The following is a 24,143-nucleotide window of genomic DNA, read 5'->3' as shown; positions in this document are numbered from 1 at the left end:
TTTCCTTGGGACCCATTAATACTCTGTTACATATATCTGCTGTAATTTGCTTGGCTGTTCCCTATTTAGTGTACAACTACTTTGTTCTCCACTGCCAGAAAAAAATGCTACTATGAATATCTTGACATATGTGGGGCCTTAGAATTTCTTAAAAATTTTATTTCCTTAAGTTTATATATGTGTGTGAAAGAAATTGTAATTGGGATTAGATTTTCTGAGATAAGATTTCAGTTGTCTATTCCTTTTTATAGCTGTATTATTATCATGGTTATTATATAATTATATATATATATATAAATATTATATAACAATGTTTTATTATAATTATTAACATTTGTTTTCTCTTGCTTTCCTGAAAGCATATATTCGATCCAATCAAATCATGGGTTGGGGTGAAAAAGCTATTGAGATACGATCTGTAGAGACTGGTCACTTGGATGGCGTGTTTATGCATAAGAGGGCACAAAGGCTCAAATTCTTATGTGAACGCAATGACAAGGTAACTTTTTTTCCCCCTTCTATACTCTTTCTTTGCCACTGCTTTGTGACAATCTGTTTGCTTCACCTAGAATTGAGTGAAACCCTTTTTCAATAGCAAAGAGGGTAGTTAGTTATATTATTTACCAATACTGTGGTTTACATTGTGGAGTTCCCCTTATAACAGATTCAGTGCTCTCTCCCTTGTTTCCTCCTATTTAGATCTAAAACAAATACCATCAGGGTAGATGGCATTGTCCAGAGACAGATTCTAGTTTGAAGGAACAGCTCAAAGGATTCATCCTGATGGAAATTATTTTTCAGCCAAATTGTGGTATAGTAGATTCATTGACTCTGAAATGAGGGGGGACCTGGGTTCAAATCCTGCCACTAATGCACATATTTCCTCTGGGAAAATCTGTGGAATTCAGATTCTTCATCTGTTAAAAGGGATGGACAAGATTGGCTTTCAGCTTCTCTTTTAGCTATAAAGTTGTGATTCTGTGACTCCTTTTGGAGAACAAAGCAAAATATCCCCAAATCATATTCCAATAGGACCTCTCATGTTTTAAGTAATTCTTTGTCAGTTCTGACATTGACATAATTGAAAAAACATGTTTCCATATTTACATTTGTTACATTATAAAAACCTACTTTTTGCCTTTTTTTTGATAGCATTATTATCCATTGTTTAGTCATTTTTTCAATCATGTCCAGCTTTTAATGACTTCGTTTTTCGGGAATTTCTTGGCAGGGATACTGTAGTGGTTTGTTATTTCCTTCTCTAGCTTATTTTACAATTGAAGAAATTAAAGCAAACAAGGTGAAGTGACTTGTCCAGGGTCACACAACTAGTAAGTGTTGGAAGTTAGATTTGAATTCAGATCTAGGTGTTCTTTTTTATTTTAAGTTTTCCTTTTATTTTTAGCCTGAATTTAAACTCCAAATAAAATGAATATTTGCATAGATATTATAGAACAGGGAAGGATTATACAAGAAAGTTAAATTTCTGTTACATAGACCTTGCTTTCTTCTTAAGCCTAATAAATTCAACATATTATTTTTTCCTAGGTATTTTTTGCCTCTGTTCGGTCTGGTGGAAGCAGTCAGGTTTATTTCATGACTTTAGGCAGGACTTCTCTTCTGAGCTGGTAGAAGTGGTGTGACAAGGGAATTACTGGCACCCAGAGTCTTCAAGATCTTCAGAACTTGGAATTAACTTACAACTGGAGTACAGACCTGCATTGATGCAACATGATAACAGTAAATGTGGGCAGGCATCACTGGTGTTAGTGTTTCTCTTTCTCTCTCTGTCTCTCTCTCTTATTCTCTCTCTGCCTCTCTCTTATTCTCTCTCTCTTATTCTCTCTCTCTCTCTCTCTCTCTCTCTCTCTCTCTCTCTCTCTCTCTCTCTCTCTCTCTCTCTCTCTTTCTCTATCTCCCTCTTTCTGGCTTTTTCTTTTTCTTCCTTGTTTTTTTTTTCAAAAACCAATCAAGGCTGCCATGCAGCTGGTGCTGTTCACTTACAACCATCAGGTGCTATAAATGTGGGGAATTTGGTATCACACAAGAAAGCAAGATGTGTCTCCTTCAGCTCCAGAACTTCTTGTTTTTGAAAGACTCTGTTTTCTAAGTGTCTAAAGATGGAAACTTTGAATATGCTAATTAGTCTAGTTGGAGAGTAAGTATCAGGAGGTAAAACATGGTGAAGTGAGTCAGTCTTGCTGAAGCAGAGAGCAGATTTAATATAGTAACATTAACAATGTATTTAATTGACATTTTTTTTCTTTTGTAATGTGACAATATGTGGACAAAGAGGAAGGTGCAGGTTTAAGAAGTTAATATTTATAAAATGTGAAAGACACAGTGGCTAGGATAACTTTTTTTCTGTGTGGGGTGGTGTGGGGGGGGGAGGGAATACAGGGAAAAGGGTCCTGTTTTTGTTTCTTTAGGATTTTTTTAAAAAAATTTTTTTTGGCCTGGTCAAGAGCTTAGTCATTTTTTCTGTGTACCAGGTTTTGCCTAAAATGTGCAGATGACTTTAAAAAAAATTTTTTTTAATTTGTTCATTTTCTATAATGGTTCTGTGTTTGGCCATAACTTGGTTGTCACAGTATTAGCACTGCCTCAGTTAAAGGTTTAATTTTTATTTAAACCTAAAAAGTGCAACAACAGTTTTACCATAGTCTGCACTTGCAGAAGAAAAAAAATTCCAAACATATGTTTATTTTTTGCCTACCTCATTGTTTTTAATGCATTAAAATAAGAGGTGGATTAGATAATACATTTTTTAGAAGAAACTTAATGTCTAATTTAATCTTAATACCAAAACTACCAGATTGAAAAATCCAACTGCTATTCTGTAGCCAGTTTCAACAGGTAAAGAGAATTTTTCCATGGATATGAGGTAGAAGAGTAGAATATCCTGATAGCTTCATGACACTGACTAATGGACTTTGCCGACCTAATTTTTGGTAAGCAAAGGACTATATTTATCTGGTTCATCCTTAGTGGAAAAATTTGTATGAGTTTAGCCTACAACCAGAGAGATTTCAGTTTTCTAAATTTGAGGTTTGGTAGCAGACAGGTAACAATAGACTAGTTCTATAAACTGTTAAATGTTGTAGGAAACTTTTTTTGTGGGTGGGGGGGAGTGATGTTTTTCTTTTATAAGAATGCAATGCACTAAAACTATTTTAAGAATGTAGTTAATACTGCTTATTCATAAAACAGCATATACCTGTGTTTTAGATTAAGATTTAAGCTCTGGCTTTTGTCTTTCACTTTTCTTTCTCTCTCTCTCTCTTTTTTAAAAAGACAGTCAGTTTTACTTTTATGGCTGTGTTCTTGACATTTGTAATAAATGTCTAAAGAGTAGTAATTTGTTTAATGGCTACATGTTCATTACTTGAGAAACCTTTGAGTGTATACTATAATCTGTTGGTGATTTAACAATGCACAGTGTCATGATTCAGCCATCTGAATTGGACCTTGTTTATCTTTGGTGGGGGTGCTCTGTTGGCAGCTGCCTTAAGCTAAGCTGTTCATTCACTGAACAGGCTCTCAGTATTCCATAGGCGTCATCTGCCATGTTTAACTTTCTTCGATGGCATGACAGCTGGGAATTTTTCTTAACTTGTTTACCAATGCCGATCACAGAATAGTTTTAACAGTTGGTCACACCTACAAACCAAGAGTTGACTAATCTACTATTCCTTCTCATTCTTGGCAGCAGTGCTAACTGCTGTAGTTAATTCACTGTTTTGTGTTCAGCATTTTTGCCAAAGGCTTTTCCCTTTGAACTACAGGAATGATGAAAGGAAGAAAAAAAGCAGATCAGTGAGGAAAAAAAAAAATATTTTTTTTTTTTTTTTTTTTTTTTTTTTAAATTAAGAAAGCCTTACATTTTGGGGGTAAAACATTTCACTGTTTTGTTTTTAGTTGGGTTTTGGATAGTACTGAAGGCCAAGGCTGATGGAAGTAGTTTCTTGCCTATTAATTTGTGGTTAATACGGAGATACTTTCCTCCAATTAAGGGAGAGGTTAAGAATGGAACAGGACTATTCTTGAATACTAGATTTCATTGCAACAAGAAAAATGACCTTACTAGATAACATTTTCCAAGCTAATGTGGATGACTCAAGACTGCCTTGACAACTCTGTAATGAATTGCCCCACCATACATAGCACAAGCATATGAAGAAAAAAAACAAAACAAAAAAAAAAAAAAAACAGTAAAGGGCACTGGTTAGTTATGGCAGAAACCTCATCCCATGGCTTTGGCTAACAAGTGCCCAGAATGGTGCCTTGCACTTACAGAATTTTTAAAAATTGAACTGAATAAAGTTTTCTTTAGAAGAAAAAAAATTAGTATAAACAGCTAATTCCAGTAAGAAAAAAAAAATGATGTAGCAAAACAACTTGGCGTCATTTCCTTACTTTATCCACAGACTTGAAATATCATGTGTTGTGGTCTGTACTTTGGGGCTAATATTTGATTGTAGTTAATATGAATAAATACTGTTTTGTGTGAAATTTATTGGGTGTTTTCAATTTATATTGGAATTTGCTTGTAATGAATGTTGCTCAGAATAAGACAAAAATAATAAAACGTGAAGACCCCATTAAAAATTCACTGTGATAGGTTTTGACTTATAGGAAGAATTGCATCCATAGTACCTTGCACAGAACGGGGCACATTATAATACCTAGTCATTGCTTGAGTCAAGTTAAATGAAATCTTTCCCTCGGCTTAGCTTTTTACTAAAGCTCATCTGTCCTTAAGTATACACTTGGGTGAAGTTCTTGTGTGTAATTTGGTTCTTCATGAATGGTTTAAGGGTAGCTAGTCATTACCCTGTTGGAAATCAGTTCTGTTCCAGTTGGTTTTTGTCAATGGACTCCTTTGAAAATCTGGCAAATTCTATGGTCATCTTCTCAAAATTGTTTTTAATAGCTTAAAGTATTTGGAATTACAAAAGAAACCAGTTATTTTGAAATACAATCATAAAAATGTTAAAAAGAAAAAAAGTTCACAGACCCCAAGTTAATACTCCTAATGATCCATTGCATTTCTCCTCTAAAATACTGTGTTATTAGAATTCCAAATTATTTTGGGAAATGATTCTTTATCCATTCAGCAGAGTCAATAGTGACTTCCTCCACAGAAGTGCTAAGGTGGCATAACTACAAATATCAATGGTATTAATAAAAAGTCATTACATATGAAACCATGAACTCTGACAATGATGCTTTGAAAACAAAAAGAAAAAAAGACAAAAAAATGGGAAAAAATTGCTACTAGGTTTAGTCAAAGCTTTAATAAATAAATTATTTTGTGTGTCTTGAAGTCAGAGAAACCTCTAACTATAAATCTGCAGTGTTTTTATTTTTACTTCATGAATATGTGCTATGTTTGAGAAAACGTTTACAAAAATGGTTTATTACACTAATATGCAACAAATTTATGGTTTATTTGAAAATGATTTTTCTGGTGGGTTATTAGTTTTTCATGGCAGTGATATACTTTTTTTTTTTTTTTTATGATCTCTAAGCCAGACTTCTGCAGAGTATAAAACAGTAATGGAAATGCCAAACTGTATTTAAAAAATTTACTAATTCCTAAAGCTGCATAACAGACTGGTAACAAGCATTCAGCCTTTTACTTTTTTCTTTTCCTTTCCTTTCTTTTATTTTGTTTTCTTTTGCAGTATTGTCTTCTGTGTATTATAAAAATCACTGTTATTTTTCCCTTTTCCCAATTTTTCCTTAAATAAAGTAAAAATGACACCTATTTTATATGGAATACGTTTGAAATATTTTTTTTCTGCTCCCTAGATGGAGCAAAGGATAGAGGGTGGAAGGTTTTCTTATTTCAAGGATCCAAATTTTTCCCTTTAAGAATCAAGATTTCCTATGGTGCCTATTTGGCTGGATTCCTGGAAATTGTTGTAGAAGTAGCATGATGTAATTATAACTTACCTTCCTTTAGTAACAGGTTGGAAAATTAGACATATCTTGCTTTTATAAATCTGTTTCCTGCATGAATTGACCCAAAGATCATAAGCAGAATCTTTTTTTCTTAAAGAACTGTCAGGGTTCTTGTTGACCTGTTTAAAAATGCAGCCCATTTTTTCATTTATGAAACAAAAGCTGGTGGTTTGTTGTTGTTGTTGTTTTTTAAACAATGTAATTTTTTTTTTCTCAAAGCTAAAAATTATTTGATATTTGTGCCTGTCGAGATATATCTAAATATTGCACTGGTACAATGTGACATGCTCTTTTTTCCCATCCTTTTTATATAATCCTATTGCATTTCTCCTCTAAAAGATTACATTATTGGAATTCCAAATTTTTTTGGAAAAGGATTCTTTATCCATTTTTAGCAATCAGTAGTGACTCTATCCAGAGAAGTGGCCAGTAAGTGCTTTAAGAACATGTGTAAGACAAAGTTTGGTTAAGGGACATTCAGAGTAGTTAGTTCTGGTCTTCATAGATTGATTCCCAAGCCTGATTTTGGGTCCTTCCATTCCCCCCCCCAAAAAAACCCAATCAATAGACATTTATTAGATACATATTATGTGCCAGGTATTTGTGCTAGGTGTTACACATACAATTGTAGAATGAAACCTATGTTCATTAAGAGCTTATGTTTTATGAAGGAGAAAAACATGTATTTTAAAAATAAATACAAGGTAGTTAGGGCATAAACAGTTGGGGAAGGAGAGGAGATATGGAAGGACTTCATGTAGAAGGTGCTTAAGCTCCATCTTAAAGGAAAAAGGCTCAGTGTCCTGATATTGAAGGAATACATCCAGTAATAGTGGTGATCAGAGCAATGACACAGCAAAGGAAAATGGAAGATCATTTGTGAAGAGCAGAGAGAAGGTTACTTTATCTGGATTACAGAGTATAGGAGGGAAAGTAATGGCACCTAAGTTGAGGTTAGGTTGTAAAGGGCTTTTAAGGCCACACAGGGGAGTTTATAGCTTTTATTTTGGACCTGGAGGCAATGTGTAACCACTGGACTATTGAATGACATAGATGCTTATGGCAAAAGGACTAGCAACTTGAGTTGAATAGATTGTAGTGAGGAGAGAGGAATCAAAGATGGTAATTTGTAACTCAAGGCATATGGCCCAAGGAAAACTATTTAGGGTTCTTGCTGTCTGGAGATTGCCATCAGGTTCTGAACAAAGATGATGGCTATGTGAATACAGTGGAGTGAAATTTGACAACTAAATGGATATATGGGGAGGGAAGATTAAAATGTGGATAACATCAAGGTTAAGGACCTGGGTGATTGGGAAAATGGTGGTGTTTTTGCTAGAAAAAGGAAGTTTGGAAGAAGAAAATGTATAAGTTCCAATAAACACTCTTTAGAGTGGTGGCTTGAAGTCAGTTAAAACTTTGAAGCTCATCAGCATTCAATTATCGCCATCTATGTACCAGGCACTGTTCTAGACATTAGAGTACAAATATAATGAATAAATAATCTCTGCTTATTAGTAAGGAGCTTAATTTCTTAAGATCACAATAACTAAAGTCAAATGAATTTATTTTTTTAAATACTAGCTTTTTATTTTTAGAATAGATGCAAAGATAATTTTCAACATTCACCCTTGCAAAACAACTTTGTGTTCCACATTTTTCTCCCTCCCTTTCCCCCACCCCCTGCTCTAGACAACAAGTAATCCAATATATATTAAATATGTACAATTCTTCTATACATATTTCCACATTTATCATGGTACACAAGAAAAATCAGATCAAAAAGAAAAATGAGAAAAAAAAGCAAACAAACAATAACCATAAAAAAGGTGAAAATACTATGTTGTGATTCATATTCAAGCCTGAATGCAGATAGTTTTCTCTATCATAAGTTTATTGGAATTGGTCTGAATCACCTCATTGTTGAAAAAAGCCTTGTCAATCAGAGCTGATCATCTTATAATCATCTTGTTGCTGTGTACAATGTTTTCTTGGTTCTACTCACTTCAGATCATATAAGTCCAGGTCTTTCTGGAATTATCCTGCTGATTGTTTCTTATAGAACAAGTATATTCCATAACATTTATATACCATAACTTATTTAGCCATTCCCCAACTGATGGACATCCACTCAGTTTCCAGTTCATTGACACTACAAAAAGGGCTGCTACAAACATTTTTGCATATGTAGGTCTTCTTTTTTTTTTTTTTTTTTTTTTTTTTTTTTTTTTCTGAGACAGTTGGGGTTAAGGTACTTGCCCAGGTTCACACAGCTAGGAAGTGTTAGTGTCTGAAGCCAGGTTTAAACTCAGATCCTCCTGACTTCAGGGCTGGTGTTCTATCCCCTGCACAACTTAGTTGTCTCTCCTTTTCCCTTTTTTATGATTTCTTAGGTTTACAGATCCAGTAGAGATACTACTAGATCAAAAAGTTGACAGACCCTTTTGGACATAGTTCCAAATTGCTCTCCAAAATGGTTAGATCAGTTCATGACCCCACCAACAATGTATTAAGTGTCTCAGTTTTCCTACATCCTCTCTAACATTTATCATTATCTTTCCTGTCATCTTAGCCAATCTGAGAGGTGTACCGCAGTGCTAACTTGCATTTCTCTGATGGATAGTAAGTTAAAGCATTTTTTTATATGACTAGAAATGACTTTAATTTCTTCGTTTGAAAATATGACAAATGAATTTAGAAAAAATGAAATCAGATATTTTGAGTCAGATTTCTGAATGTGTCTGATATTGAGAATAGCTTTATCAGTTGGTTTGTTCAACTTTTTTGCATTATAGAAGAAGAGAGGATTAGGCAGAGTAGAGGGTATTAGAAAATTATTGGACTTTCATCTCTGCTAACTTTTTTTGGTTTTGTTTTTCCATTCTCCCCCCCTCCCCCCATTTTTCTTGTGGGAAGACATTCCTGTTATACCTGCCTAATCTTCAGTCTCAAGTGAGAAGAGAAGCAACTTTCTAAGCAGTACACTTGTAACTCATATTCTCACTTCATGGTGCATATCCAAGAATTTTCTTAAACTAAGTCTTCTGTCCAAGATGGTTGACTCTAAAGAATAGGCAAAACCAGTTCCCACATACCTACTCCAGTGAAAAACCTTAAAAGTTCATACCAAACCAAATAATGACCAAAAAATCTAATAGGAAACTACAGTGACTTAATTGTACAAAGAGTCAGGCAGAAGATAACTGGAAATAGAAAAGAGAGTTGCATCCTTTTTTGCTGGTGGAACAAATACTGATGAGAAATTGGACATGGACAAGTATAGCTAATAAGTACAAATAGGAAGCGGGATGCTAAAAGGAAGGACCATATTGGAAAGGGGAAAATCACTAACTTATCAAGTTTTCTGATACTGAAGGAGAGGAGACTAAAGGGAAATAAAAATACTAAAATCAAAGAAAGTGCCTTATGTCCCCTCTTACGCAATTGGGAAATGACTAAAAAACTGTGATATCTAAATATAATTGGGATGTTATTGTACTATTAGAAATTATGAAAAGATGATTTCAGAGAATCTTAGGTTGTATAAGATGATGAAGAATGAAACGAGCAGAATCAGGAGAAGAATTTATAGAAGAATAACATTTAAGCAAAAAACAACTTTGAAAGACTAGAATTCTGATCAAAGCAATAATCAACCATGTCTCTTGAGGATATATAGTAAAGCATTTACTATATTTAGCCATATAAATTTATTTTCCTTGGCTATATTTGTTTTGAGGATTTCTGATTATTTTCTCTCTTTTTCTAGATTTTTAATTTGGGGCAGGGAAGGAATATTATTAATATATACATATTAATGTTAATACATACCAATATATACATATATTTTTTAATGTGTAAAAAAGCACCAGGTAATTTAGAAGAAAGTACGGACAAGGACAGCTTTGAAAGTAACATGTAGAATTGATCATGTCCTTTTAAAGAAAATTGTGGTATGAAATGGAGATTCATGGTTTCATATAGAGTCCTTTTTTGTGTATATCAGAAAGCTCTGTTTTCATGTTTCATGTCAATAAAATTTTAAAAATTAATTTTGATGGTCTTAATGCATTTTATTTTCTTTAATTGTTCTAGAACACAGCAGGAATTTAATTAGTACTCTACTCAGGTTGAGAGACATTTGTTCCCCTCTTACTATAGGAAGAACAAGAACAGAGAATTAAGAGAGCTATACTTATAGTCTAGACTTTTGTTATTGTTCTTTTTCCAAATAACAATACAGGTTATATTCAGCGTATTCTATGTCTAAGAGCTACAGAAAAAAAAGGCACATTCAGTGGGAATTCAGGGAGAGAAAATGCTAACTGAAATAGAATTTAGGTCAAAATGAGAATTTTGGAATGGTAACCCTAAGTGTCAGTGGAGGAATAGAAATGAGTAGTCAGGAAACCAGTAGCCACCTAGGAAGAAAAAGGAGGTGAGGAAAGAACAAAAGGAGAAGCATTTACATACTTTTTAAATGTGGAGATTCTTTACCATTTGAAGACTGGACTCCTGTGAGATATATAAATATAATTAGATTTCAAAGTTTAATTTTTATTTCCACTAGCCTTTGGTTTCCTCTGTAGTATTATTTAATACATTTAAAAACATATTTGGGGAAGGGATTCATTTTAGGCTTGCAAGGCTGCCAAAGAGACCCTCTGCACCAAAAAGTGTAAGAACTCCTTTTTTAAGGTTTTCAAGTACTTTCCTCAAAACTCTATAATATAAATAGAACAAAATTCCTATAGATGAAAAAACTGGGACATAGTGAGAGTTGTCTGTGACCTTGGCTTAACCCAGGTCTCTTCTGGCTACAGGCTAGTATCTGACGACGAAAGTGATTTCTAGGTTCTTTTGTTGTCTTTGTCAGTCAATAAATATTTAGTAAATGTATACTATGTGCCAGTCACTGCTAAATGCTGTGTTGATGATTTATATTGGTTGGATTTCCTCAAGAAATGATGATAGTCTGTGTCATTGTTCTTTTTTTTTTTTTTTTTTTTTTAATTTCATTTCCCATTTTTTCAGTGTCAATAGTTTGCTTAAATATGTCAGTTTGGAACTATTTAAATTACATGTGATATCTTCTATCTTATTCTTTTTCCCAGTTGCGCATTGATTTTGATCTTTGCCCTAACAAGTTGGTGGTCTGTACAGTTGATTCAGAAATGACTGCCATTGGCAATTCCCATCTATGATTATCATAACATATTAATTTCATTTGGGGAGGGAGGTGTTTTTTGGAGCTAACCAGATCTAGCTCTTCCCAACAGTCTTCTTAAAGATAACAATCATAATATGTTAACATTAATCTTCAGGTGAAATATACATGCCTTTGACCTCTCATTTCTTCATCCTGATTTATATTTTCCACCAAACTTTAAGGCATACTTCTGTCTATCTTTCCTAAATATGATCCTCAGACTATTATCCTCCAAATGTGACTAATTTTTTTTTAATTTTATAATTATAATTTTTTTGACAGTACATATATACATGGGTAATTTTTATACATATTATCCCTTGTACTCACTTCTTTTCTGAATTTCCTCTCCCTCCCTCTACCCCTTCCCCAGATGACAGGCAATCCCATACATGCTAAATGTGTTACAGCATATCCTAGATACAATATATGTGTAAAACTGAATTTCTTGTTGCACACTAAGAATTGGATTCCTAAGGTAGGTAGAAAGACAATAGTGCAAACATTTAACATTCAATTCCCAGTGTTCCTTCTCTGGGTGTAGCTGTTTCTGTTCATCATTGATCAACTGGAACTGAATTATATCTTCTCTATGTTGAAGATATCCACTTCCATCAGAATACATCCTCATACAATATTGTTGTTGAAGTGTATAATGATCTCCTGGTTCTCATTTTACTCAGCATCAGTTCATCATGTGAATCTCTCCAAGCCTCTCTGTATTCCTCCTGCTAGTCATTTCTTACCGAGCAATAATATTCCATAACATTCATATACCACAATTTACCCAACCATTCTCCAACTGATGGACATCCATTCATCTTCCAGTTTCTAGCCACTACAAAAAGAGCTGCCACAAACATTTTGGCACATACAGGTCCCTTTCCCTTCTTTAGCATTTCCTTGGGATATAAGCCCAGTAGTAGCACTGCTGGATCAAAGGGTATGCACAGTTTGATAACTTTTTGGGCATAATTCCAAATTGCTCTCCAGAATGGCTGGATTCTTTTACAAATCCACCAACAATGCATCAGTGTCCCAGTTTTCCCACATCCCCTCCAGCATTCATCATTTTTTCCTGTCATCTTAGCCAATCTGACAGGTGTGTAATGGTATCTTAGAGTTGTCTTAATTTGCATTTCTCTGATCAATAGTGATTTGGAACACTTTCATATAACTGGAAATAGTTTTAATTTCATCATCTGAAAATTGTCTGTTCATATCCTTTGACCATTTATCAATTGAAGAATGGCTTGACTTCTTATAAATTAGAGTCAGATCCATATATACTTTGGAAATGATGCCTTTATCAGAACCTTTAACTAAAAATATTTTCCCAATTTGTTACTTCCCTTTTAATCTTGTTTGTGTTAGTTTTGTTTGTACAAAAGCTTTTTAATTTGATGTAATCAAAATCTTCTATTTTGTGATCAATAATGATCTCTAGTTCTCCTTTGGTCACAAATTCCTTCCTCCTCCACTAGTCTGAGAGGTAAACTATCCTATGTTCCTCTAATTTATTTATGATTTCGTTCTTTATGCCTAAGTCATGGACCCATTTTGATCTGATCTTGGTATATGATGTTAAGTGTGGGTCCATATCTAATTTCTGCCATACTAATTTCCAGTTTTCCCAACAGTTTTTTTCAAATAATGAATTCTTATCCCAAAAGTTGGTATCTTTGAGTTTGTCAAACACTAGATTGCTATAGTTGTACCCTGTTTTGTCCTATGAACCTAACCTGTTCCACTGATCAACTAGTCTATTTCTTAGCCAATACCAAATGGTTTTGGTGACTGCTGCTTTATAATATAGTTTTAGATCAGGTACAGCTAGGCCACCTTCATTTGATTTTTTTTTTTTTTCATTAATTCCCTTGAAATTATCGACCTTTTGCTCTTCCTTATGAATTTTGTTGTGATTTTTTCTAGGTCATTAAAATAGTTTCTTGGGAGTCTGATTGGTACAGCACTAAATAAATAGATTAGTTTAGGGAGTATTGATGTGACTGATTCTTAGATCCCAGTGGAGACTCTTCAATGGAAGCTACAAACTCTTGTCTTGTGACAAGATCTAACTTATGACAGATCTTTGCCTTATCCAGCAGCAAAACAAAAGTCAAGATGATTGGCAATGGCCCACCATGTAGTAACTGACCTTGATGTCTTCAATGCCTGACCAAGCTATAATAACTCTACAGCACCTACAATCTGTTATACTCTTTATGAGTAAATTTCATTCACACCCTCATTGGGCTTTGTAAACATTGGGTTTTTGCTTAGGAAATGAGATATCTTAAAAGTGTTTAAATGTCGCTAGTCATATAGGGCTGTTGAGGAGTTGCCATGGACTCTATACTGTACCCTATATAGTATTTTAAGTAGAAATGTAGAGACACAGCATTCCAGGATTGAAGAATACCTTTGAAAAGCAAAGAGGTAGGTGGAATATACTATATATAAAAAGGAAGAATCTGAAATGGCTGTAAAAGAAGACTAAAGCCAAATGATGAAAGATTTTTAAAGGCCAAAAAAAGGATTTTGTATTTGTCTTAAAGGTATTAGGAAAGCACTGAAGATGCTTCAGCAGTGTAGAGATTTAACTAGACCTCTCCCCATGCTACAAAACCTTTTGTTAAAGGTAGAACCAGGAAAATATAGTTAGAAGAGTTGTACATATTGAATCTGTAATTACTTGTCTGATGGAAGGGGAAAAAGGGAAGGGAGGGAGAAAATTTTGAAACACAAGGTTTTGCAGGTATTTTGAAAAATAAAAAGCTGTTATTAAAAAACAACAGCAAACCTGCAGAGTATCAACTAAACAGGAAAAAAAAAAGTAGAACCAGAAGTATTCTGTCTTTTATGCAACAAATATGATCCTAACACTAAAATTAGGGAGACAAAGAATGTGAATTGTAGATCAATTTAATTAATGAATATTGATTCAAAATACTTAATATCTTCTCAAGGGAACTACATTAATGAATCTAAAAATAAGTCATTATGTACACAGTCAAGTTGAATTTATTCTAAAGATTCAAAGCTGGATGGGACAGCTAGATGGCACATTGGGTAGAGCACTGTCCTGGACGTTAGGAAGACTTGAGTTTAAATTTGATCTCATACTTAACACTAACTAGCTTGTGAGTCTAGGCAAATCGCTTAACTCTGATTGCCTCAACATTGATAGCAATTATCAAAATTATGAATATAAAAAACAAAACTTCTAAATTATTTTAACGTAGAATTAAAAAAAGAACCTTTGACAAAATGGAGCATTCTTTTAATTTAAAAAATACTTTTTTAAAAAAGGCATACCTTTTGTGCTAGAAAAGATCTAGAAGCAAAGTAGATGCCCTATGATTGTACTACAAGTTATAATCCAAGAATATAATGGCATGTTATTGTTCAATAAAAAGTTTATGGACTTGAAAAATTCGAAGAGCTCTTAAAATGTTTATATGAATTAATACGGGGGGAAGTAACCAGAACTTTGACAAATATACACAGTGACTATAACAATATAAATGGGAAGAACAACAAAAAAAATGAAACTGCAATTTTTAAACTTTAAAAAAAAGTTAAGAAAATGAACCTTTCTTCCTTCTTGGTTGAGGTGAAGGATTATGGGAATGGAACATTGCCTAACCTTTTTTTTTTTTTTTTTTTTTTTTTGTTCTTTGTTAAAATAGATGAAATAAATAATTCTTAACTAAAATCTGCTTTCTATAAGAGGCTTTCTCAAAGTCTTCCTAATTCCAGTGCTTGCCTTCTCTTTATTATATTATGTTTATTTTGTATATAGCTTGCTTTACATGTATTTGTTTTCAAGTTGTCTCCTCCATTAGACTGAAACTTCTTTGGGAGCACAGACTGTTTTTTTGCTTTCTTTTGAATCCCCAGTTCTTAGCATAGTGCTTGATACATAGTAGGTACTTAATAAAGGTATTGATTGATATTGCAAATAATTAAAAGGATTTTCATTTGGTGGAGAATATGGAGAAGGATATATGAAAATGAAACTGGTTGCAAAGACAAAAATTAGGGATAGAGATAAGGATAGGGTATGGGCCTATATGATTTTATTGGTGAAAAAAACTACTGCTACCAGTTAAAGTCAGCATTTTCTCTGCAACAGGTATTTCAAAGCAATCTAGAGCCCAGATTTTAAGGGGCTTGCCAAAGATCTCACAGCCAGAATGTATCAGGGATGAAATTGAAACCTGTTTCTTTGCCTTGAAGCTACTATCTACTATGTAACAAAGGTTAACAAAAAATTCATAAATGCTTAAATACAGAAATGTCCTTTTATAATATGATTAAAAGAATATGCCTGAAGATCAAGTGTTATAATTGTTTGTAATGGAAAAACCTTGGGAGTTTTCCCAGTGCAAATGGTGAAAATTGTGTTTATTATTTGACATAGTTCTAAAAATGATAGCTGCAGCAACAAGACAAGGTAAAAAAAAAAAATCAAAGGTACAAACATACTCTGTATCTAGCAAAAGGAATCAAAATGTTACTTATAAGGAACTGAAAGTCTAAGGAGAAAACACTTATGTAATTACATTGGAACAAATCCAATTTGAGAGCTCCAACTCTTTTGAGATTGCTAAAAATTACCAGAATGCTAATAACCTTCTCCACAAAGTCCAACTTTGATTTCTCATCATGGGATAGAATTAGATATCTTTGGATTCTCAAAAGTTAGGCCACTGTAGGACAAGTTCTGGAAATTTATGCTGTGATCAAAGGAATGTAAGAACAATTTCAACAACTCCTTACCCAATAACTGAGGAGATATACTCTTGAGGAATTGAATCATATGTGATATAAGTATTTGAAAAAAAAAAGATCACCATAAAAGTTACAGAATAAAATAACATTGGTTGCAGACAATCTCTTAACTAAATCAGACAGAAAAACTGATAAATAGAAGTACATATGGTATGTTTTGACATACATATTTATATTTAATGATAGCCTTCTCTAGGGAAAGGTGGAAAGAAAGGAAGAAAAATGTGAATAGGGGGCAGCTAGATGGCGCAGTGGATAGAGCACCAGCCTTGAATTCAGGAGGTTTGGAATTCAAATATGGATGGTCTCAGACACTTAGCACTTCCTAGCTGTGTGACCCTGGGCAAGTCACTTAACCCCAGCCTAAAATTAAAAAAAAAAGAAAAGTGAATAGCAGAGAACAAAAGAAAACTTGGAAACAAAAAAGCAGGATAGCTTTGAAAATGACATGTAGTATTTATCATATAGATGTGTGTGTGTTTAAACAATGTATGAAATGATTTTATAGAAAATCCTTTTTTATCTACATGGAAAAAAAATTTTTTTTGTCAATCTTGTATTTAAATTCAAAATGAATAAAAAAAATTTTTTAAAGAGTTCAAATTAGACTCTCCACATTGAATCAATAATACTATTGTAAGTCACTTACCCTAGCTTATGTTAGAGAAGCAGTGTTGACTAGTTGAAGAAAAGAAGACATAGGTCCCAGTCCTGCCTGCAACACATAATTAATTTATGACTCTGGGTGTGACACTTAATTTCTCCATTCCCCAGGTAGCTATCTAAGATTTTAAGTGACAATCTACATTGGATTGAGGGAGTTTCTTTATCTGGGAGTTCCCTATTCAAGTGAAATCTCTGGTATAATCCTTATCTTTTGCTTTTAACTTATCTTCATTTTCTAGTAGATGCCCTTACCCCATATCAACCTCGTCTCCGAAGCCATCAAATAAAAATAAAGAGGAAATAGAGTCTGTGTGATCCTGGGCAGTTCACTTAACTTTTCAGTATTCTAGGCAAATCTCTAAATTATAAATTGCAAAGATGTCAACTTGCTTTGGTAGTGGAATCATCATTTAGGAATTCTCTTTACTAATGAAATCACAGATTCACTCTGTGCCCCTATACAATGATACCCAGTGACTTAAATATAGAGGTGAGAACAGTGAAAAATATATTGGAAAATGTGGATCATAAATGAAGAGGGGATTTAAGTTCTTTATATAATTTCTCTGCTTTGTCTTCTGCAATAAATATTTGCTCATAAATTACAATTAACTTCATGGTGGTTTTTTCATCATGAACAACATAAATCTAGAAGAGCAGGACACTAAGAAAGTGATGGTTCATGTTATCTTTGGATACTTGATAGCATGTCTGGCAACTTCTCTACTTATGTCTGTGGAAAATCTAACCCATTTAGTTGCAATTTCTTATAACTCTTGATTTTATTTATAGTAATACAATATTAATGATTCTCTTTCTCTAGTGGTATGTCACTTTGCTCCTCATTCACCAAAGATCTCACATTTAGAGTGCCAACTATTGTTAATGTTTATGAACAATCTAAAAACTAGATTTTTAGCTCTCTACCCCTCTTTGCCACATTACTTCAGGATCAAAAAAAGGCCACTCATTTGTGAGGACCATTTTGTATTTCTCTTTTTTTTCCTGAGATTGCTAATAGCTAGCCTTGTTATGAATGATGAACTTTCCATAGTCAACTAAATGAGCCCTCCACAAATACAGTCTGTTACCAAGATGGAGCCTGAAGCTCTCTTTCAGTTGTGTAGAATTTTACTCAGAACTTTTAATAATCTAGAGTTACTTCTATGCTCTGATGAGGCATTAATGTAAGAGTTTTGTAGGGAAAGTAATGTACTCTATTTTACTATACTGTATGATATATAAAGGGTATAAATATAAAAGGCTATGCTAGGCCAGAGGAAGGAAATTTTTTGCAAGAAAAACCAGAAAAGGTGCCATTTGAGCTGTGTATGTAAGATCTGGAAAGGAATAAAGAAAGAAAAGTGGAGTAAGGTCCTGCAGTAGATAAAAGTGCTGCTCCTAGAGTCAGAAGGATATGATTTCAAAATTGGCCTCAGACATATGGTAGCTGTATGACTTTGGGCAAGTCACTTAATCTCATTTACTCATTCCTTACCTCATTTTTCGTTTATAAAATGAGCTGGAGAAGAAAATAGCAAATCGTTCTAATAACATTACCAAGAAAACTCTAAATGGGGTAATAGAGAGATGACAGGACTGGGAACTATTCAGTAACACAGCAAAGAGAAAAGAAAGGGCAGTAGAGACATGATGTGAGCAAAGGTATGAGGTAGGAAAGCATTCAGTTTCTCTCTTCATTATAGGAACTAACCCATCTGGTTGAAGTATATGGCACTTCTGGAAGGGGACAATGTGAGAGAAGATTTAGAAAATGTTATGATGACTTCATACTCTTTGATTCAGGAGTATTACTACTAGGTCTGTATCCCAAAGAGATCATAAAAAGAGGGGAAAGGACTCACATGTGCAAAAATGTTTATAGTTACTCTTGTAGTGGCAAGGAATTAGAAATTGAGTGGATGCCCATCAATTGAGGGAATAGCTGAATAGATTAAAGTATGTGAATGTAATGGAATTATTGTTCTATAAGAAATGATGAGCAGGCTTATTTCAGAAAAACTTGCAGTTTGATATGAACAGATATGAACAGTTACATGAACTGATGCTGAATGAAGTGAGCAAAACCAGGAGAACAATGTACACAGTAACAACAAGATTATGTGATGATCAACTGAATTGGACTTGGCTCTTCTCAGCAATGTGGTGATCCAAGACAATTCCAGTAGACTTGTGATGGAGAGAGCCATCTGTATCCAGAAAGAGAACTATGGAGACTGTGAATCAAAGCATAATATTTTCACCTTTTTTGTTTTGTTTATTTGCTTTTACTTTCTTGTGGTTATTTGGCTTTTGGTCCAATTTTTGTTGCACATGACAAATATGGAAATATGTTTAAAAAGCACATTAAATTACTCATCTTTAACCTACATCAGATTGTTTGCAACCTTCTAGGGGAGGTAGGTTATGGAGGGAGGGAGAAAAAATTTGAAACACACAATTTTACAAAAATGAATGTTGAAAAATACAAGTGAAAAAAACAACTGGAAAAAAATGGTATGATGGGAGAAAGTGAGAATTAGAAAACGGGTTCAAATGCTGTCTCTGATACTTGTTACATATGGTGCCTTTGTCTCTCTGGGTCTGAATTTTTAAACTATAATTTTACCTAATGGGGGCTGGGGGTGATATGGACTAAAATGGCCCTTGGAGTTTTTTCTAGCTCCAGACTTAAGATCCTGTGATTTCCTGAAAAATAGGACCACACGAGGTTATAAAAGCCCTTGAATCTTAGGCAAATTTGAATGTTCATAAGGATTCAGTAGTGGAAGCTATTAGAGGATTTTTGGATAGAAAAAATTAAGTGATCAGATTAGTGCATAAGTAAAGTAAGATTGGTGTTTTAGCCATAGTATGAACAATGGATTATAATGGGTAGACACTGAAGAGACCACTTGGAAGACTTTCAGTTTAGCCCAGGTAGTTTGTAGACTTGATATGCCTTTCTTTTTCTTCTGCATTAGCAGGTTAGGCTCTCTACAAGCTTGACCAAATTCTCCCTGGTCTCTGTTGCTAGACTGCCCTCTACATTGTCACCTCCCTCATACATCTTTGCCTTTTTCACAGTAACCTTGAAAAGTAAATATTATATTATTCCAGTCTTATAGATGAAGAAACTGAGTCTCAAATTCATGTAGTCACAAAATTGGTGGGTATTGGAGAAAGGTTTCAAGTTTAGATTTCATGATTCCAAGAGTAAAATATGTTTCTACAATCAAAATGAAAATTCTATTCTATACCTATCTTTTCAATGTTGATGTGGTCTTTATTCTTAGAAATTTCTTCTTCCCCCTTTCTCTCTATCTCTGTTTCTGTCTTTCTCTCACTTTGTCTTCTTTCCATAGAAATAGTAATAGTTGGTTAGAAAGGTCCAATTATAAGATCCGATACAAAATTTTTCTGTTCAAAAGAAAGTTAAAAACAAAGTTGTTCTTGGGTCTTTCCTCAACTCATTTCCAAGATGAACCCTAATTACTCTCTCAAGCAAGACATAATTCTCTGAAGTAAATATCTTTTCAAATTTCAAATATAAGAAAAATTATAAGGTTCTCTGTGGATGATGGGCAATACTAACAGGTCTTCAACCATCTGATCTAAATATATGAGCAATCTGTTCCCACAAATCCTCCCATCATTCTGGCAGATACTATTTCCTCATATTATGAGTAGTCCTGGCTGGTCTTCTACCTTCCTGTTTGAAAGCAGACTAACTCCAGCTGCAACTCTTAGGTACTTTTTCCTACCTGAGATTTGATAGTCAATTCTTTGATCTTCTTCCATCCACATTGCTTTGGTCTATTTCATCTCTCACCAAGAGTCATAGTTTCATTTTGTAATTTGACAATAGGCATTTGTAGGTTAACCTTGCAAGCTCTGTAATTCCTAGTGGACCAGCCTGTTATCTAAGATAATAATTTAGTTGATAGTTGAAATTATTCTAGTTAATTCCATTAAGATAGTTCCTCTGATAGTTGAAATTATTCTGGTTAATTCCATTAAGATAGTTCCTCTGAAGATGTATCATCCCTGAAGGGCTAAACAAATTATGGTATATTAATGCAATAAAATATTATTTCACCAAAAAAAATGTCATGAAGTAGACAGTTTCAAAGGAAATTGAAAGACTGCTAATAACTGGTGCAGAAGGAAGTGAGCAGAACTAGGAGAGTGATTAATTGTCATTGTATAATGACAACATTATTAAGAAAAGCACTTTTGAAAGAATTTAGAACTCTAATCAATGAAATGACAAAAAATAGAAATGGATGTGAGAATTTTTTTGCTAGACTATGTATATTTGTTTTTATTTTATTAAAGCTTTTATTTTCAAAACATGCATGGATAATTTTTCAACATTGACCTTTGCAAAATCTTGTGTTCCAAATTTTCCCCCATTCCCCTACCTTCTCCCCTAGATGACAAGTAATCTAGTATATCGTAAACATACATGTTAAATCCAATATATGTATACATATATACATATACAATTATCTTGCTGCATAAGAAAAATCAGATCAGAAAGAAAAAAATAAGAAAACAAAATGCAAGCAAACAACAAAAAGAGTGAAAATGCTGTTATAATCCACACTCAGTCTCCACAAGATTATGTATATTTGTTATGAGAATTTTGTCTTTTTTTTTTTCCCAATTTGGAGTTGAAATGGAAGAAATAAAAGGTTTTATATAAAAAATGAATTCTCACTGGGGACAGAACAGATTAAAATGAAACAATAAGAGAATAAAAAGTGACAATCTTTAATCAACTATAGAGAGGCATGGCAAAGACTGGTATTCTATGATGAGCCAGATTCTGTGTTAATGGTTTATAAATATTATCTTATTTCATGCTCCCATCAACCCTGGAAGATGAGAAACTGAAAGAATTTATTTTTTTTTAAGTGACTTGCCTAGAGTGACACAGCTAACACTTGTCTTACCAAAGACAAGGATTTATACTCCTTTCTGATTCCAAATCCAGGACTCTATTCACTTTGACACCTAGGGGCCTCTATGAAAAAGATCATAGTTTATGGGATCTGAGCCATTCCCTAATTGATAAATAATAAAAGCATAGGAGCCCTTTTCATAGTGGCTAGAAGCTGGAAGATGAATGGATGGCCATCAATTGGAGAATGGTTGGGTAAACTATGGTATATGAATGTTATGGAATATTATTGTTCTATAAAAAATGACCAACAGGAGAAATACAGAGAGGCTTGGAGAGATTTACATCAACTGATGCTGAGTGAAACGAGCAGAACCAGAAGATCATTATACACTTCAACAATGATACTGTACGAGGATGTATTCTGATGGAAGTGGATATCTTCAACATAGAGAAGAGCTAATCCAATTCCCATTGATTAATGATGGGACAGAATCAGCTACATCCAGAAAAGGAACACTGGGAAATGAATGTAAACTGTTATTTTTACCTTCTGAATCCAATTCTTCCTGTGCAACAAAAAATTCGGTTCTACACACATATATTGTATCTAGAATATACTGTAATATATTTAACATATATAAGACTGCTTGCCATCTGGGGGAGGGGGTTGGGGGAGGAAGGGAAAAAATCTGAACAGAAGTAAGTGCAAGGGATAATGTTGTAAAAAGTTACCCATGCATATGTACTGTCAAAAAAATGTTATAATTATAAAATAAAATTAAAATTAAAAAAAAAATCCAAAATAATAATAATAATAATAAAAGCATAGGAACAGGAAGTTCTCTGAAAAAGAAATTAAAGCAATTTATAGTCATATAGAAATGCTCTAAGTCATTGATTAGAGAAATGTTAAGTTAAAACAACACTGAAATATTATTTTACACCTGTTAGATTAGCTAAAATCATTAAGGGAGAAAATGACAACTATTCAAAGGGATGTGAAAAAATTGGAACACAAATGAGTAAAATGAGCAGAACCAAGAGAATGTTGTATACGGTAATAGCAATATTATTTTAAGAACAACTTTGAATGGCTAATTTTGACTATTATAAATACCAAAATTAGCTTAAAAGGTCATATGAGTAAAACATTCTGCATCCAGAGAAAGAACTGATAAGTAAAAGTACATATAGAATGATTTTAGATATATATATATATACATGGTTGTGTCTAATGATAGTCATCGTTAGAGTCTGGGAGGAATGAAAGAAGGAGAAAAAGGGTGGGATTACATGATATTTTATTATATATTTAAAAGGAATAGCAAATCATACATAATAAACTTCCTCCTTCTCTCCCTCCCTTCCCTACTTCCCTCTTTCCTTCCTCCCTCCCTCCCTCCCTCCTCCCTTCTTCCCTTTCTCCCTTCTTTCCTTTTTTTCTTCCTTCTTTACTATCTATTAACAGGAAAAAAAATATGGATACAGATAGAGTTATACATATCTATACACATTTTTTGTGTATAAATGTACATATATATACAAATACAGATTGTATTTTATATATCTCTATCTATCTATCTATATATGTATAGTATATACTCACATACATGTTTAATCTTTGTAAAATGCTATATAAACAAAATTTTATCTGTTCCTCCAATAACCCCGTGAGGGGTTTTAGGATGTTTTAGATAGAGATCTGGATACCATGTCCTGTGAAGGTTAGTTAAAATAACTGGAGATGTTTAACTTGGAGTGAAGGTAAAGAGAGGCAGAATATGTGCCTTTCCCTAGTTTAAGGTCTATTTGGACTTCAGAGCCAGTATTCCTTCCACTGTGCCACACTGTGCTACACTGCTTCCCTGTGGATGGAGGTTGCAGAGAAACAGGTTCCAGATAGATTTTTACTATCATTTAGAGCTATCTAAAAGTGGAATGGGTTTACTTTAGAGTACCCCTACACTGAATGTCTTTAAGCAGAAGCCAGATGTTCATTTAGGAGGCAGTTAGATATTATAGAGTTCAAGTCCACTACCACACATATTGATTAGGTAATCCTAAAGAAAGAAGTCACTTGACTTGTTTACATATCTGTAAAATGGAGATAATAATAGCACTTATCTCTAAAGTTTGTTGTGAGGATAAAATGAACTACTATTGGCAAAGTATTTTATAAACCTTAATGCTAGTTGTTATTAGCTATTAATATAGTCATTTATGTAGAAGGGATTCCTATGCAAGTTCAGGTTGAACTAGATGAATCATTTTGATTTTTACTACAGCTCACATTCTGATCACGGAGCATCTTAGTCAATTTTATTTAATTATTGAACACATAAATATATTGCTAAAACTTTTTTTTTAAGCTAGAGTTCAATGAAGCCTTGTAATCCAGTTATACAAGTAATCACTTGCTTTACTGAGGTACAAAAAAATTGTATATTGGCATAAGGATTATATGGTGAGCACAGTCTTCCCTTCATTGTATTCCTGATCTGTTTGACTTTCCGAGCTTTAAAACCATGCCTTCACTATATCTATATCATTCTGGAATTTCCCTCAGCACATATGGCTTGATTTGCCCTAGAAGAA

The 24,143-nt window shown here is 33.5% G+C and overlaps 1 protein-coding gene across 9 annotated transcripts in view; it reads left to right on the top strand.

Annotated features, from left to right (window-relative positions):
* The window catches only part of MAP4K4 (mitogen-activated protein kinase kinase kinase kinase 4), a 239,599-nt gene extending 235,087 nt beyond the window's left edge, over window positions 1–4,512 (top strand). For all 9 annotated transcript variants that reach the window (XM_074299761.1, XM_074299757.1, XM_074299760.1 and 6 more), the window contains 2 exons: window positions 360–499; window positions 1,549–4,512. In XM_074299761.1, coding sequence (XP_074155862.1) covers window positions 360–499; window positions 1,549–1,632 — 224 coding nt within the window. In that variant the 3' untranslated portion in view covers window positions 1,633–4,512. The remainder of the gene's footprint in view (window positions 1–359; window positions 500–1,548) is intronic.
* Window positions 4,513–24,143: the final 19,631 nt, after the last annotated feature.

This window comes from Sminthopsis crassicaudata, chromosome 3 (assembly GCF_048593235.1).
Source record: "Sminthopsis crassicaudata isolate SCR6 chromosome 3, ASM4859323v1, whole genome shotgun sequence".
Lineage (NCBI taxonomy): Eukaryota > Metazoa > Chordata > Mammalia > Dasyuromorphia > Dasyuridae > Sminthopsis > Sminthopsis crassicaudata.
The sequence above is the reverse complement of the archived record's forward strand: the minus strand, read 5'-3'. Positions and strand labels throughout refer to the sequence as shown.